This window comes from Anolis carolinensis, chromosome 6 (genome assembly GCF_035594765.1).
Source record: "Anolis carolinensis isolate JA03-04 chromosome 6, rAnoCar3.1.pri, whole genome shotgun sequence".
In the NCBI taxonomy this organism is placed as follows: domain Eukaryota; kingdom Metazoa; phylum Chordata; class Lepidosauria; order Squamata; family Dactyloidae; genus Anolis; species Anolis carolinensis.
Genome location: NC_085846.1, coordinates 59,135,665 through 59,154,321, shown reverse-complemented (window position 1 = coordinate 59,154,321; position 18,657 = coordinate 59,135,665). Strand labels below are relative to the sequence as shown.

The following is an 18,657-nucleotide window of genomic DNA, read 5'->3' as shown; positions in this document are numbered from 1 at the left end:
TACAAACCCCAGAGATCCCTCCGTTCTGAGGACCAAGACCTGTTGGAAGTCCCCAGTTTTAAGACCTTGCGTCTAACAACAACCAGACGCAGAGCCTTTTCAGTAGTGGCGCCATCACTCTGGAACACCTTGCCACCTGAAGTTCGTGCCTTGCGGGACTTGTCGGCCTTCCACAGGGCATGTAAGACACATCTGTTTCGACAGGCTTTTGAGTTCTGTTGTTGATGTTTTAAAAGGTGCTTTTAGGATGTTTTTAAGATGTTTTTTAAAGATGTTTTTAAGATGTTTTTTAAATTGTTGATTTTAGCCGGTTCTTGTAAGCCGCTCCGAGCCCTAGGGGAGTGGCGGCATATAAGTTTGAAAAATAAATAAATAAATAAATAAATAAATAAATAAATAAAAATATATGTTATGCTTCTGTGGAACTAAGAAACATTCTGCTCTAGCATATTGTGGAAGTGAATAAATAAATACAAACAAAAACAATATTCAAACTGTTGTGCTTGATCTAGCCAAATGAAGAATTTGTAAAATTGCAGTACTACTTGCACTTTCTTGAAAGTAAATACCTTAAAAAAGACTGGAACTTCTTTTCAAGACAACATGCATGGCACATCTTACTGATCTGAATGGGAGAATGTTCTCCTATCAATAGCTTGCCTCTTCTCTCTGAAATTAGGGATGAGCCTTCAGCAGTTCAGAAACAGACTAGAAGAATGCAGCTATTTAGGATATGATTTTAGTTATATGTCTCTGGAAGTTATCCATAAGATTGGAACAAACATTAACCCAAACACATGTATGTTAATGGAAAGAACAGGAACCCTCATTTTGTAAGACCATTGCAGCCAAGAGTTGAAGTGTAGCACAGCATTTACATGGTTTTTTTTATCCTCCATGGATGCAATGGAGTTTTTTTTACATAGTGTCACAACAATGGAACACTTGATATGCAAACTGGAATGGGTTGGTTGCCTGAAACTGTCCAACTACTAATTTGTAACTCCTTGTTTCAAGTCCAACCTTCCAGCAAAGATACTGTTAGCTATATATTAACACCCATTAAGAAGGTATAGCACTACCTTGGTGTGAGCCGAAATGACTGCTTCACAGAGTAATTATTAAAACTAACATTTTCTGGTAATTCCATCTGGGTAATATCTCAACCAGCATCTGGAAGTGGGAGCCCTGCTCTTATTGATTATTTTACACCTAGAGAGCCCTCGGACTTCGAGTCCTGTTCATATTTGGATAATATGTTACATAGCAGAATGAAAGGCAGTAGGACCACAACAAGAAGACTGGGGACATCATCACATGCACACACACCCCCCCAGTTTCTAAACAGTCCTAAAATAGTTCACTGATGAAGCATCACAGAGCCCATCAAACAATGGGATCCGTCAAATCTACCCGTGTTGAATCGCTTCAGTGACATGAAGTAATAGGCATTCCAATGGACAGTCTCCATTTCTTTCCAAAAATTCTGCTTCATGAGACTGGCATGGTAATTTTTTAAAAAATTCATTTAATCATTAGGAACACCCAAATTTCAAGATATGATCACTTTGTTTTACATTCTTTCCACTGACAAACAGCTCTCACAGTGAGGAAGTTCTTCCTAATGTTCACATCTCTGTGATCACATCTCTCCCTATGAACCAGTGTGGGCTCTGAGACCTGCCGGGAAGGCCCTCCTCTCACTCCTGCCACCGTCATAAGCGTGGCTGGTGGGGATGAGGGCCTTCATAGTGGTGGCCCCTGACTCTGGAATGCCCTTCCCAGAGAGATCAGAGAAGCCCCTATACTATTCTTTTTCCACAAGGATCTGAAAACTTGGTGGTTCCTGGAGATTTTTGAGCAGGATTAGTCCTAGGACCCCCCCCCCCTCCCCGGGTTGGTAACTGGGACCCCATTCGACACTTTACCCACTTCCTGGTTCTATGATATTCTTTTGCACTTGTCTTGCCTAGCACTTTATAGTTGGCCTTGCCCACTCTGAAGCCCTGGCCATTATATCTGGTCCCGCTGATGGAGCATTTTGTAACTGGTTTCTTAATTTTTGTGGTTGTTTTGAATTGTATATTCTTGTTTCATGTTTATTATTCTTTATTATGTTTAATTTGTCATATGGTTTCTTTGTTATGTTGGAAACCGCCCTGAATCCTCTCGAGGCGAGAGGACAGTATATAAATAAAGTGATGATGATGATGATGATGATGATTATTATTATTATTATTATTATTATATAATCCTATGACATAACTGTGCACTTCATTATCACCAGCTTCAAATAAATCCCCTCAGCTATCCCCATGAGTAGCTGACCATTAGACTTAGCAAGAGTAGCATCCCTAATCTAGGGTTGACTACATTTTTATTATTGTTACTATGTAATGCAGTGTTTCTCAAACTGTGCTTCTCTGGTGTTTTGGACTTCAGCTTCCCAAAATCCCAGCCAATTTATCAGCTGTTAGGAATTGTGGAAGCTGAAGTCCAAAACATCTGGAGGAGCATAGTTTGAGAAACTCTGATGTAATGTGTTGAACCTTAGGCATTAGGGAAGGAATGTGCAACAATTTGTTATTCTTAACCCATAAATAATTTCACAATATTGTCATTAAACTTCAGTGGCCTGGGTTCCCACTAAAGAGATGAAGAGTATTATAACTAATTAAATCCAACCACCCATATATGTACTACCCTACTGCAGGAGACCCACAGGCACAGAACCAATCAGAATATATTATCTCAAAGCTACGTAGCCAAACAGTTCTTCACGGGTGAGTCATCCAGAGGAAGAGGAACAGTGATCTTCCTCTCTGTGGGCTGTACGTTCAAAGACACTGTGATCCTTTAGTACCTAGACGGGTGATTTGTATTTGTAAAGGGCATCTTAGCAGGTGAGGTGCTCACAATTTGCTCTTATTATGCTCCCTTGCAAGGTCAAACATGTTTTCTCTCACTCATGTTTTCGAGACCAGCAGACTTTGCTGTGGAGGAGCTATTAGTAGAGGGTGACTCAAATACTGTGATGGATGCTAGCCAAGACAGAACAGCGACTCTTTCTACTATACAGCATTTTGATCTTTCTGGGACAAATTCTTACGATTTGGGTGATGTTTGAAGAGATATGCATCAATTTAATTTTTTTGGGCAAAATTCAATTGATATTCCCAGATAGAATTTATGTTAGCTTCCCCCTCAATATGCACACAAGTAGAAAAGTTTTGCATAGCAACACTGTGTTTGTCACACTATGCTCCTCTCTTGCTAATCTGTAAATATAAGGCTCATGTGTAAAGACTGAAAACAAGCTTGTTTCCAAAATCAATAGGGATATTAACAATTTTTAATAGATAATATAGGAGCAACAATCAGGGGCAAGTAATGTTTTAAAATGGACACCTTAAGAGTCATCCTCAAAGACTGACATTTTCAAGCATATAGAAAAAAGGAATAAGAATGAGTAACTCAAATTGATTGAGTTCAAAATAGTACTGAGCATACTTTTGATGTCTTGAAAGCTATAGGACTCAGTGCAGGCTCACACAGGCAGTTCTGTGGAAACGCTTTATTGAAGACCTTCTTTTCAAGTTGAAAACAAAGCTAGGACTAACGTATTCCCGCCAAACCCCAAGTATATCCACCTCCTACCTCCCCCCCTTTCCATATTCACACGTATCTGTGATGTAGTCTTTTCCCAGGCTTGAAAAAACAGAGCAGGCCATAAACCCCATCCTCCTAGCCAGATGGCCCTTATCATTTAGATCATCTCCCTACCACCCCACCCCCACCCCCCATTGCTCTAACGGGATGTGGAAAGTTCAGCTGTTATGAGTGCTGGGCTTTCACATCCTGACATCTGAACTTTGTTCCAGAAAAAGTGAGCTAATGAGATTAGATACAGATAAAAGCCATACATCATTGGTCTATCTCAAAAGGAACTATTACAAATTTGGAAGCAAGGCATCAAAAATGCAAGCTAGCCTTGTAAATAAGAGAAAAGGAAAGAATAACAGTCCGACTACAAGACAGATCAAAGGAAGCATTACAGTTGATTCAAAAATGGTCCTTTTAGTGAGCTCTGTGAAAAGCTATTTACTTCTGAGATAATGAAGGAAGAGGATCTGAAGTGCTACATATTGTTTTTACCTATAAAATTCATATCAGTAGGCACTGAACTTGCGGACCAAAAGGTCCCAGGTTCAAATCCCAGGAGTGGAATGAGCGCCTGCTGTTAGCCCCAGCTCCTGCCAACCTAGCAGTTCGAAACATGCAAATGTGAGTAGATCAATAGGTACCACTCTGGCGGGAACAGTGCTCCATGCAGTCATGCCGGCCACATGACCTTGGAGACAACGCTGGCTCTTCGGCCTAGAAATGGAGATGAACACCAACCCCCAGAGTCGGTCACGACTGGACTTAACATCAGGGGAAACCTTTACCTTTACCTAAGCACTGAACATAGAGCTAAACAGAACAGTTACCCCAGAAGAAATTTAAAAAGAAACTGGAAAAATAGTAAATCCCTGGGCTGGATAGGTTTGGTGAATTTTACAAGGTGTTTCAGGAAAATCCCTATTCTGTTCATTGGAATTTGGCACAAATTGTGGTAATTTTGAAACCTGGACACACCCCACTCACTGTGAGGCGTCACAAATCAATTTCTTTACTCAATATAGATTGCAAACTGTTTGTATTGCTAATGGAAAAAAGGTCGAACTTTTTTATCCCAAGGTATTTCTACAATGATCTGTTTGGTCTTGTGCCAAGCAGAGAAATGACAGATTGTATGCTTACAACATAATCAAGAAAAGATTACTAATCACCAGTTATTGCTATTATTCCTAGATGTCATGAAAGCATTTGATAGATTGGAATCATCACTTTTGCTAAGACTGCTAAATAAACAAGGATTTGGAGGAAAATTTGTTAGTTATTACCAAATTTATACACTGAAGCAAAGGTTCATATAAATAATTTAAACTCGTTTTCAATTTGTCTTTCTGGGGTCACCCACTGCGGATACTGCTTACTGCCAGTCTTGTTCATAACTACAGGGAAATCACTTGTCAAGTTTATCCAAAACTGTCCACATACCAAAGGTTTCAAATAGGGAAGTAAGTGCACATTTTATTAATATGTATGCAGATGATATATTACTATTCATAGAAAACCCACATATAAATTTGCTATCTTTGAACAGATTCCCAATACCTATGAGCTCGATTCTGGTTTTAGGGTTAACTACAGTAAGTCCAGATTACTCTGTGTTGATTTGTCTTTAGAAGCACAGCATAAAGTACAAAATTGTCTAATTTATCACTGCAATTTTTTGTATTAAGTATTTTGGCATACTCATAACTAAAGAGTGGTTGCAATTGGCTATGAGAAATGATAAGCCCCTTGATAGATGGCTGAAGACAAAACTAGTTTAATGGAAGTACCTGACTCTATCTTTATTAGGTAAATTGGCACTGATTAAAATGTTTGTCCTCCCAATGTTTTGTTTCAAATTCTTTCTTTGCCTCCAGATTTAAAATAAGTATAGCTATGACAGTAGGAAATAGAAAACTTCATAGGCAGTAAAAAGGAGTTAAGAACAAATTGGGTTTTTCCATTATTAATTTCACTCTCTATTTTGAAGCGTTTCAGTTAAAACAAGCAACTTTTCTAATTAAATAATAATAATAATAATAATAATAAAACTTTATTTATACCCCACCACCATCTCCCCAACGGGGACTCGGGGCGGCTTACATGGGGCCGTGCCCAGAATCATACAATATAACAAAATATAAAACAACACATCATAACACAATTTAACAATACAATAAATAATAACATACATTACAACCCAAACTTCAGAAAAGCAATAAAAACCAGGGCGGGCCACATGAACACTAAGTTAAAACTCGGGTGAGAAAGGCATATGAATATAACCACGGGGTTTTATTCTCTGCATTATCTGCATTGGACCCCTATGAACTAGACTCTGAGCTTTGATTAAACAGGTACTTTTTTCAAAAATTAAATAAGACAGCTTAAAGCAGAACACATCTCTTTCCTAAATGGTATGTCTGGCAATGATGGGAGAAATATTTGAAAAGCTAACTATCTTCTGTGCAACCATTTTCTTTTCATTTCCCATTCCCTCATAGCTTCACATGTAACCTGTTTAGGGCCCCTAGAATATCCAATTTTTGGACAGTTAGTGAATTGATTGACAATGGTGAGCTTATGCATCTCAATGATGTTCAAAATAAGTTAGCAAATTCTGCAATGAGATCATGCATATAACTGCTAATGTAGCTGGTCAAAACAGTAAGTGGTGTAGTGCTTTATTGCTATAAGCCATATTTCAAGGTGAAAATACAAACTTGCAGCCAAAGGTGCTAATATTTTTTTTGCTTTTGGCAGTACACATAGTAATATCCCAATACTGGAAGGTGCTCAATACCTTACCCACACGTTCCTACTTGAAGAGAGTCTGGGCGATTGCACTGGCCAAAAAATTTACTCAGCATTTGAAATGAGCCAGAGACATGAAGACAGATGATTTTGAGTATATTTGGTTTAGTTTTATTTTATATGCTAATAAAGACGTCAGTCTGTTGGGTCACTCACCTTCAATGATTAAATTTTGGTCAATGGTCCATACAATGTTTTATTGTAATAAGAGATTGGACGATGCTAACTGTAGTTATTATTTGGTTGTTATGTTATAATACCCTTATCTATCTTAAATTTTTAAAACAACTATCCTTTTTTATAATGTGGATCAGAAGAAAGTTTGATAATGTAAAAAAAGAACACCCATTAAGTTTTCTCACAGTTTAATGGTGGTACATGGCAGAACCACCATTCTACTTTTTTAATCCTGTCAGAAGCGACTTGAGAACATACTGCAAGTCGCTTCTGCTGTGTGAGAATTGGCTATCTACAGAGACACGGGAGCTCACCCCATCTTGTGGATTTGAACCACAACCTTCAGGTCAGCAACCCTGTAGGATTAATACACTTTGATTGTGTTGGCTCATTGCTATGAAATCATGAGAGTTGGAGTTTTACATAATCTTTACCCTGTTAATGCATGTAAAATCAATTGGTGAGTGTGTTAACTGAATATGCAAAGCACAAAGCTGATTGGTTGGGCTACACCGGGGGAGCTAACTGAGCCTGGGAGTTTTGGCAACAATTACATATAGTTTTCTGTGCAAGAACTTATCAAGAAAGCTTTGCTTCTGGGTTGCTAGAAGAAGACCTTTTTACATGGGTACCTAAGGACTATTTGAATCTCTTTCCCAAAGGACATTGTATGAGTCAATGCAACTGTTCATGTGACTGTTTTATGTTGCTCTGCATTTAACAAGAGTAAACTTCTTGTTCTTTACTGATCATCCGTATGACATATCTTTTCTCTGGCAAGGTAGTGTGTGGACTGATAAAATGTGAACTACACATGATTGTCATTCTGCCATATACTCTTCTCTACCAAATAGTGTTGGTGTCTCATCAGACTACGACTCCCATGATTCTACAGCATTGGGCCATGGCAGTTAAAGTGGGGTCAAATAGCATTAATTCCACAGCATAGATACACTCACTTCACCATCCACACACATTTCCCTTTTCTCCATTAAATGTATTCCATGTAGCTGGAACAAGTTCCCTGACTTCCCAGGTCTTGTTCAAATTGTTATACCGAAGGGTTTTAACAACTATAAAACATGATGTAAGAGACAGCAACATACAATGGCAAAAATTAGTATGCACTACTTCAACCAGATTGAAACTCTGTTACACATATTTACATAGTTAAAATTGATAAATGCAATTATATGTAGAAGAAGGCATACAGATACAGCCTCATTTGCTTCTCAAAAAATTACCCACACAATTTATAAAATAAAACAAGCCAGCAAGATAGTTTGCTTTATTAAGACACATGGGAATTTTCAGTGTAGAGAGCAGTCAGATGTAAAATGTCAAAAGAACAGTCTATATGGTTTACCCTAGGAATCTAACCTTTGCTCAGTGAGTTTGATAGGAAATGTGTTTTCTAAAAAAAATAATCTGGGGGAGGCAGAGACACCTGTTGCTTTGAGCAATTTGTCTTCTTTACTCCATGAAGAAAACAAACAAGGTGGACAAACTGATCTTAGGTTCAAACAAATAAAATGATTTAATATCAGGCATGGCTTTGCTCTCAAAACTCTTTGCAATCAAACAAACACTGAAATAATAATAAAGACAATGTATATGAGGATACACAAAGTGTCTCCCAATACTGGGTAACCTATGACAATCAGCTTCCATTCTTCGAGATAATGGATAATCAGAAGGCATGTTTTGCACACACATACACCTGAACAGTTCTCTTCTTAAAAACATACTACTATTGACAGCTGGAACACAGGAAACTGGGTGGAATTTAGTCTTTCCAAATCCATTTTGTTTTTTCATTAATATCTGAAACAGCAAGCTCAGGAAGGGTATGACTCAATTAATAGTGGCATCGTTTCAAAATCATTGTTCGCTCATTGAACTCCCATGCAAGAAAAACAAACAAACTCAGGGCATGCACGCTGGGCTTCTGAGTTTGTTGGGAGGAAAAGCAGCAAACAAGTTGAAAATCTTGTAATCCTGAAAGCACAAGCTTTCCTGAGATAAAGGCTCCCCAAGAAACAAAAGTTCTGCCTCCCTCTGGGAAAAGCCTTGCCAAAAACATTATGAAAGCATGGTTGGGAAAGGCACATTTCCTGCACAAAGAAAGTCAGTAAAGAGAGGGAGGCAGGGAGACCGAGCAGAGCTAAAAGTTACAGGATGGCGACATCTTCAAAAGCATCCTTGGATCCATCATCTGCTTCACACACACACATACCGCTGCTGCTAGCAACACAAATACACACACTCACACATACACCCAAGCACTCACCAATTGTGAAGCTGTAGCCATCAATGCTGAAAGTGGCACTCCGGCATTTTTTAAAACCTTCTTTTCTGTTGCTCGGTTCGGTCATGATGATCCCGCTAGGAAGGATTCTTGCTCTGAGCAGAGCAACAGCAGTAACAGCAGCTGAAGCAGCTGAGATTCTCCCCTTGTGGGATGCAGGCTTTCCAGAGATGGCAATTAGTTGCCCTCAAATCTCTCCTGCTGGCAGCAGCACTCACAACTGACTCCACACATCTCCTAATGCACTGTGCTTGATCCAAGAAGAGGAGGGGGGGAGAGAGAGAAATACACACCCAGCAATAATTCTCCACCCCCTAAGCAGCATATTACTGACATATCTTACTCAGAGGTTTTAACAACTGGTTAAGAAATTCTAGAGTGCCAGAGCTAAGAGCAATTAGAGCAACATCACTTTCCAGGTTTATAGCTATGTTGGAAGAGCTTGCCAGACAAGTATTCTGCCCCCTCTATGAAATGTTCCTTCTGCCTCTAAATTCTGGCATTATACAACTTTAATTGATAGTTTTAAAATACAGTTTCGGCATCGGAAGACAAGGGAAAGCAAAGTTAGCAAAAGAATGTGAGAGCAAAAAATATGTAAGTTCTATGGGCAAATGATTTTCAGAGTCTCACTCCCTCCAATGTTAGAAATGTGGGGGTTCAAAGAAATGTTCGTGGTGGGAGGGGGACTTTAGTTGGGAGTACAATGTCTTCATTTCCCTTCTTACAACCGACTCACCCAGCTACAGCTCAGCCAAGCTGATCACTAATATTGTTGTTATTTGCCATCAAACTGACTTTGAATTATGACAGCACTATGAAAGATTTCCAAGATCCCTCATCTTCAGTCATCAACTGCCATGTTCAAAACTGTCTTCTTTGATTGAATCAGTACTGACATAGCAGTCCTTGTTATAACAGATTACAATAATCAGTGGGATACAAAATATTGGGACATATGTAGGTTGTCAGAGCTACAATAACAGTCCTCGGTAGGTAGGTTGTCAGCTCTACGATAGTAGTCCTAAGCCTCCAGGAAGGGAAACCTGATGTTCTGTAGCCTAAAGACTTCTCCATTGAAACTTGGCAAAAAAAAATGTAGACAAGGAATTTAGAATTTCAAAGCAGGGTCACTTGTCCCATTAAGCAGAGAAAGATTTGGGGTTGTCAGGAAAGGCCAGAAAATTATTATTTATTTTTCTTATTGCCTGGAATCCTGCCAGCTAGTCCCAATTAGAGCAAAGGTATTGAAACAATCATTGAAGGATGAGTCAACACATTGGCAAATCCAATTGACTGAATGGCCCCTTCTTACTTGGAGCTAAAAATAGGATTATGTCCTTATTGTGTATTTGTGTGTATTGCATTGCCACAGAGAGGAAGCGATGTCTGTGGAATTCTGTGACTCAAGTACCAATATAAATTGGCTACCTTGAGCATTATGGACTTCCATTTGAGTGGGTGGCTTCATTTGCTGCACTGCCTGAAGCAGAAATTTTTTTGGGATTTTTCACCTGCCAAATGTCTTCTTAAAAGTTTTCTTGAAAGTAGGCCATTAAAAATAAGCTTAGTACTGTTGTGAAACAGTGATCCTGGGATTTCTTGCTTGCCCAAGGTTACCAAGTTCAAATTCTGAGACAGCTCACCTCTAAAGTTTTCCGTCACAGAAGCACACTAGTAGGGAAAAGCTGTCTTAGTGAAACACTGTCTCTTATATAGATCCTTAAATGTCTAAGTTCATGTTCAAGATTTGGAATTAATTTGTACATGCAGATATTAGGATGGCTTGAGGCACCTCTACCCCCCAGTAAAGTCTTACTCTACTTTAAGGGAGGAGACACAATAGGACAATGCACCTCCCTACCAAAGTGAAAGGATAACTTTACCATCATTGCACATTCAAATTTTGGATTAAGTGACATTTGCCAAACTAATTGCTATTTCTGTAACAGAAAATAACGTGTTTTTTTCTCCAGAGGCCTGAAGCTCATGGAGTAAGGAAGTAGTAGAAGATTTTTTAAAGCTCATTATTTGATAGACTGCCAGTGCACAAGATCATGCCATGAAATAAACAATAAGGGACATCAAGTCACGTAGTGTCCGAATAAATAGTCACATCAGGAAAGGTGACTGGAGACTGTAATTTCTTGAATGTATCAACATGCTGTGAGTGTGTGTGTGTGCCTTCAGGTCACCTTCATGAATTTATTGGACAAGGAATACTCAGGAGTGGTTTTGCCAGTTCCTTCTTCTGAAATATTGCCTACAGAACCTGGTGCTCATTGGTGCCATAAGGCCATCCACATACTATCTAGTACTGACCCTTTCAATATCAGACAGAATCTGGTACCTTTAGGTCATTTAGACCCTTTACTTGTGATCAACTGTGGAGGTCTAGAAAACAAGGCACCTCCTCAGCCCTCCCAATATTTTTTGAAGCATCTGAGTAACTAAGCTCTCCCGCCTACCCTCAACTCTCATCCCTACCCTAAACTCTCATTCCTGCACTGCTTTTAAGAATTTAATGATGGACAAAAAGGGACTCCAATATGCAAATTAAATTCATCTGCTTGCCAAAGTTCTGCTGGTCATTCATTAATTTATGAATACATATCTGCTTCGTTTGCTGAAACAACGGATAGAGTTCACCCATGGAAGCTTTGAATCAAGGAAAATGCTTCAGTAATAATGCACCTTAAAAAACCCACAAACAAACTATTGAAACAAAAATGCCTTGCATTGTCAGCAGAAGATGTCCAACCTTGATCTTACATCAACTTCTAAGAGAAGAGTTTGAAAGCAGGACACCATTATGGAGATTCTCTATAAGTCCTTGCAAGGCATATGGAGAGTGAAAGCATTAAGAGGCAATTCTTTATAGAGAAGGGACAAGACACTATGGGAGAATGTGGCCCTCAACTAAGATTGGGCATAAAGCATTGAAGGCTGCTTACAAGGACCTTGAATTACATTCATAAGAAAGTAGTAGAGGTAACATAGCCAGGAGATATCAGGATCACACTTTCTACACCACAGCCCCCTCTATACACGCTAATTTCTCTACATATATTTATAAATGAAAAATATTATTCTGTTATTTAAATAAAAATCAAAGAAGTGCCCTCTGAGTCTTAGCGTTTAATACATGTCCCCCCAGTTCATCCATCTCCAAACCTGCAGTAGGGGATTTAAAGCTTTAAGATATCTTTTTAAAGATACAAATAATACGGCTGCTTTAAAGTACTGCTCTGTTCTCTGACTCACTTAGAAATCCTTCCCCCTCCTTCAATAAGTGGCTTTCTAGGTCACTTAAACAGTGGAATAGCTGCTGCATTTTTAAAAACGGAGAAGCCACAAAATTCACCCGTTTCAGAGTATGCGAAGTATCCAATATTTGCTACTGTTCTCATCTAATAATTTTCTACTAAATCCTAACAATTTCTCTTCTCTCCCCTGTCAGAAGCATGTCTTGCACTCCAAAGCAAATTCATTTTGCTTATCTCAGTAACCTTGTGGTTTTTCTTAAGACAGTCTTAAGCTGTGCCCTTTATTGTTAGGTAATTTGTGCCACGCACTGTCAAATGCCCTGTAGCTGCCCTTCACCATCAAACAACCAGAGCTGCAGATAGGTTGTTAAACATGTCTGAATCCTTTGAAAAGAGGGGAAATCTGCCTATTAATAAATGAAAAATATTATCATGATGCTTGTCAGAAAAGCTCGGCATTCATGCAAAGATTTTATCTTTGAAGATACAACCTAGTTTAATTGTTTATCTTAATTTATGGAGATGGAAGATGATTCATACTAGTAAAGAAAACATTTCATCATATCACACCAATAAAGCATTTAGTTTTCTGTATACATTACTACTGGATTAGAAGCAGAGTGCCTTTCTGAATAGTAGCTGGTGGGAAAACAGCAGGAAGGAGAGTTGCTGTTGTCATGTCCTACTTGTGGGCTTCCCAGAGGCACTGAATCAAGATTGTTGAGGTTTCAACCCAAATGGTACTAGTTCTGTTCTTACGTTCACATCTGACATGCAGTGACTAGGGCAACATCTCCACTGCCTTCTTTCTGTACTGTAATTCCAGTTCAGAAGAAGTAGGAACATTATAACAAATCAATTAGCAATAATTGCACCTCGGATTAACCTCATTGGCTACAATACTGCCACTGCGCAAAACATATTTGCGCAAAAAATTGCATATTTGGAATCAACTGGGGTAAACTGTGGAGGTGATGCAGATATTTGACCTGAATGGGATCTTGTTAACAGCTTGTTTATTTTAACTTCTTTTGTACCACGGGTTGTATGTTGTATGTATATGTGTTAAATGTTTTGATACGGCCGATGGGCTAATCAATAAAACGTGATTTGATTTAACAAATCAGATAATTCCTTCATACTATTTACTACAGTGGCAAACCATCCTCAAGCATGGCTTGGGAGAGTTGCTTTTTTCCCTTTTATAATAATCACTTCTTCTAAGATAGCAGGGCCAACATTCCAAGCTCTGCCCATCACTATACATTGATGTGGATATAGGACCATAGTCAAGCATCTTATATTACTCATTGTAATTCATACACTGGATTCCCGTCTGCCAAAAAATATTATAGAATCATACTGTTGGACGAGGACTCATAGCTCAATTAATCCAATCTGTCCTAGGCCCAGTGCTATTCGAAATCTTTATTAATAGGGCCGGGCTGTGGCACAGGCTGTTGAGCAGCTGCAATAAATCACTCTGACCATGAGGTCATGAGTTCGAGGTCAGCCCGTGGCAGGGTGAGCACCCATCAAAAATAAAAAATAGCCCCTGCTCGTTGCTGACCTAGCAACCCGAAAGATAGTTGCATCTATCAAGTAGGAAATAAGGTACCACTTATAAAAAAAAGTGGGGAGGCAAGTTTAACTAATTTATGACTTGGAATGAGGAAGTGCCATTAGAGTGGATGATGAAGCAGCTGCTCCCCCCTGTGGCCAGAATCGAACATCCCCTCAGGAGAAGGTTAAATTGCCTCTGCGTCTGTCTGTCTCAGTCTCTGTTTGATGTGTTTATGGGCATTGAATGTTTGCCCTATGTGTGTATAATGTGATCCACCCTGAGTCCCCTTCGGGGTGAGAACGGCGGAATATAAATACTGTAAATAAATAAATAAATGACTTGGATGACGGTTTTGAGGGCATACTAATCAAGTTTGCAGATGACACCAAATTAGGCAGAATAGCTAATACTCCAGAAGATAGGATCAGAATTAAAACCTTAACAGATTAGAGAGCAGGACCTGCAAAAAAAGAAGTGTGAGAGGAGACATGATCGCTATATTTGAAAGGATTTCATAAGGAAGAGAACATAGGCTTATTTTCTGCTGCCCTTGAGACTAGGACTTGGAGCAATAGGTTTAAATAACAGGAAAGGAGATTCCACCTGAACATCAGGAAGAACTTCTTCATCACAACAGATGTTCAACAGTGGAACTCTCTGCCCACAATTGTGGTGGAAGCTCCTTCTTTGGAAACTTTTGTCGAAGCTACTTTGTACTTTTGCTGTATGGCAAGGGGGTTGAACTGGATGGCCAATGTGTTCTTGTCCAACTCTATGATTCATTGATTACATGATTCCTGCTCAGTTTTCAAAATCCCAAATGGATTGGAGCAAGTTTGATATAACTCTGAAACCAGCTCTGAATAGTTTTAGAAAAGCCTTGGGATTTGGTAAGCTATTCTGTATTTGGATAGCATGCTTCATAACATGTCTTCCCACTGCCTCCTTGAGATGACCTAAACATACTAAGCCTTTATCTTTCACGTTTTGTCTGGCATGAAATGTAGTATGGACAGGACGTTCTTATCTGACACGAAAAAAAAATCTCTCCAGAAATGTACTGAGGGGATGATGGTTAGTAGACGGCTTCCATGAAAAATGGCACATCACCATTCATCAAGCCATCGAAGTAACTGCCCAGATATCCAAGGAAGAACTGAGACAATGTAGCCAGAAGTGGAAACTAACACCTGCCTGTTCAGGAATTTTCCAGCAGACTGGAGCTAAAAAACACCTCCTGACTTGGACTTACAAAGTCACTGCTGATCCCATGAATATGCCAACAATGGACCATCACAGGAAGTACATCACTTGGCCATTTTTTAAAAAGACCTGACCAGTACAAGGGAAAGTCTTGCATAAATTCTTAAGGTTTAGGATATTCCACATGACTGTAAATAGCTATCATTCATACGTCATGAAGTTCCACATAATCAATTTTAATCATCAATTGTATCACTTCATTGTGTCCCCCATGTTAGATTTCTCCACTGCCCACTAAGAGTCCATAAAATGCAGTTGCATCTTTGATTCTGTGTGCAAGACAGAACTATTTAAATATAGATTAACATTCAGAAGAGTCAGTGACAAGGTTGATTAACTATATGGGAACTTTTCCATATAAATGTTTAATGCTCTAATCTTCTTGACTTAGAGTCATGACTCAGGCACTACAACATGCCCTCAAACATGAATGAGTATAAGCTGTACAAAGGACTCTCAGAAGAAGAGGACTGGATCCCTGTAAATATGCTGTGATAATTTTCAGAAAGCTAATGCGATTATCCCGTTTCAGATTGGTTATGGCAACTGTGACGTCCATACCATGCCTGAAAGATGCTGAGAGACTTTTTTTTTTTTTTAGAAATACACCATCTGGAAATTAGGATGACTTCAACAAGCAGATATATTCTACTTCAGTGATAATTTTTCTTATACAGAATAGCCAGAAGGTAATTTTTTTCTAATGTTCAGCTGTTTTAAAGTTTGCTTTCTTTCCACTTGCTCCAAAACTGACCTTTTTCCACACGAAATGCTAATGAAGCATTATATGAAGCCCTGGGAAAAACCCAGCATTTATGCCATTTCAAACTTTTCACTTGGTGTAGCCATCCATTTAATGTATAATGACACTACATTGGAAGGGAGAAAATCACAAATTTAGGGCACTTTTAAAAGGATGAAAGAATGAAATCAAAATTGATAATGGTTTGGATTGAAACCAAGGCCTTTCGATCCACTCCATATATGAATTATCATTTGCACCACTGTCAAGTTTAAGAATACATGTATTTGTGATAGATTAGATTCAGCCAAGAGCCAAATCAGTCATCCTAATTTTGCTAGATGAGCACAGATACACCACGTATGCATTTATTGCATAGTGTAGGACTTGCCACAGAGAGTCAGTTAACATCCATGCCTTAACTCACCTCTATAGACTATGACTGGGCAAACACCAGGTGTCCTCTTTTCCTGAAAACAGCAGTAATTCCTCCTGGAGTATAATCCATGTTATTTTTTTCAGCAGTAGAAATCCATTCCCATTTCTTTGTCTCATGCACAATGTAAGACTAAACTATGGGCTTTCCCAAATTTCATTGCATAGAGTAAAATCTGTGAAGATGCTTTTTTTTAAAAAGGCATTATCAAATGTCTCTGTTATGAACAGCAGGGATGTGAATGGTGCAGGCTTCCAGACAGTGTTGAGCTGCAACTCCCAGCTGCCACAGGCAGCATGGATAATAATGAAGAATGCTGGAGGGTTCCGTTGAAAAATATATTGAGACCAGCTCAGTTTCCACCCAACCACTGGTTTGAGCTTTCTTAAATACCAAAGAATGTACACCAGATTTGGAAATTACGCAGCACTCCAAATTAAAGTTGTCAGGTGAAGACTACATCAAGCCCTGAGATTCCAGGACCAAAATCAGAGACCTCTTGTGATATCAAGACCTTGTAGTGGTCCCTGGCAATATCAGTCAGTAGGATAATGTAAGTATCAACCGTGTTTACACAGAGTATCGCATGAAACACAGAAATCCCAAGCTAATGAAGGATGAATATATATGTGTGTGTGTGTGTGTGTGTATACACACACACACACACACTCACACACATACATTCACTTTCAAGACAGTTGTCTCACTCTGAGATCCTTCCCACCCAGCCTGAAGACCCAAGACTCAGGGCCATGCCATGAGATCTGGAAACCTGTTGGATTGCTATTACCAGCACTTCTTACTATTGGCTCTGCTGGCTAATAGTACTGGGACTCCCCGTCCACCAACATCTGGATAGCTACATGGTTCCCATCCTGACCTTAACAATAAATTTATAAGTTTGCAATTGATAAGCCAATTAATGTTTTTTCAGACTGACTGCCCAAGACATTTTACTGTCTGAAACAGAACAACCAATTGTATCCTCACAGCAAGCAATATAAACCTAGGTTAAAAAGCATAGTATTCGAAGCTGATTGAGTTCTTTATGCCACTGAAAAGACAATAGCAAATTGCCATCCTACACAAGAATTAAAATCTGCTGCTTGCGGCAATTGTCTCACTCTTCCTAGTGAGAAGAACAACCCACCAGTGAGGGATAGGAACTCTTCAGAAAATAAGCTGAATTACCAGCTGCCAGATCCATTAATCTGGAAAATCCGGAAACCAAAACTGGGATCTTCCGCACACAAGGCATTTGTTATTATCTCTCCATCAGTTTATAAACATGATGTGGTCTTTTTAATCAGTCAAGTAAAAGAAGGTACCTATTAGCAAGTTCCAGAAATGTTCAACCCAAGCCAATTTCATTTCCTGACAGAAGCCTTTCAGACATTTCCAAATGTCCTTGTTAGCATCTGAATTGTTAGTGACTGATCAGTAACATTTTGTAGTTCTATGCCAAGAAATAATCAATGTGACATGCAAATTTCACTGAAAGAAATCATTCTATCTTAAAATAAGTAAGAAAATTGTAAAAAACCGAATTTCAGCTTTGATTCAGGTATGGAAAATACGTAAGTCAGGTCTGTCTTTTTTTTTAAATGCAAATATATATTAAATAAAAATACAAAGATATATTACATTACATGTTAGACAATGTACACATTGGTCAAGTATTATCACTTTCTACTTTTTCCTACTTAGTAAACAAATTAAAGTTAATACTGTGCGGAGAGCAGATTAGCAAAGAAGTAGAGCAATCATCAGAGAGAACAAACCAAACCAACATATTCTCCAGAAAAGCTAAGAAATCTCCAGTTGATGCATGGCGTGTGCAAAGCCTCCAGCATTTCATAAACAAAAACTGGGACAAATGTGGCTGAACAACATCAAAATGTGGTCAAAAGGTTATGGCCAGGCAACAAGAGAACAAAAATTAATAATGAGAAAAAACAAACAGAGCTACTATTTTAAGCAGAGAAACCTGAGAATTGTGTCCTGAGTTAAGGAAAGCCTGAAACCCAAATAAGCTTACAAGCAAGGGCAAGATAGCATTCCCTTCTCTTCCTTTGACTGAGCTGACTGGACAGTATTTTTTTCACATTGAACTCAACGTGCAGTCACTGAAATAAACTGAGGATGAAAAAGAAAAGTTGAAGGAGAGGAAATGTGACATTTTAAAGGTACCTGAGTAAATTAGGACAGCAGAGGATCACCATGGAACTTTATCACCCCAGCCAGTTCTGTCATGGAGATTGCATTGTTTAGGAAAATTGAAATATACTGGAATGGAAACAATCCATATCAGAATTTTCTGCATTAGCAGTATGGTTCTGCTCTGTCAATGCATGATCATGTTATCACCTAGTTGATCTCCGGAATGGCGAAATGATCAGGGTGGAAGACATGATTGTTCAGAAGCAT

The 18,657-nt window shown here is 38.9% G+C and overlaps 1 protein-coding gene and 1 non-coding gene across 14 annotated transcripts in view; both read right to left on the bottom strand.

Annotated features, from left to right (window-relative positions):
- Window positions 1–18,657, bottom strand: part of pde1c (phosphodiesterase 1C) — a 436,419-nt gene that overhangs the window by 331,580 nt on the left and 86,182 nt on the right. The window contains exon 1 of one of the 13 annotated variants that reach the window (XM_062957316.1): window positions 8,942–9,216. The exons of 11 other annotated variants lie outside the window; for them this stretch is intronic. In XM_062957316.1, the coding sequence (XP_062813386.1) occupies window positions 8,942–9,026 (85 nt within the window). In that variant the 5' untranslated portion in view covers window positions 9,027–9,216. Of the gene's footprint in view, window positions 1–8,941; window positions 9,217–18,657 lie in introns of those variants that run through there. One more of the 13 variants, XM_062957318.1, reaches the window with a different exon arrangement.
- LOC134292816 (U4 spliceosomal RNA) lies at window positions 13,011–13,145 on the bottom strand. The gene has a single exon (XR_009999951.1). It is a non-coding gene; the product is annotated as a U4 spliceosomal RNA (small nuclear RNA).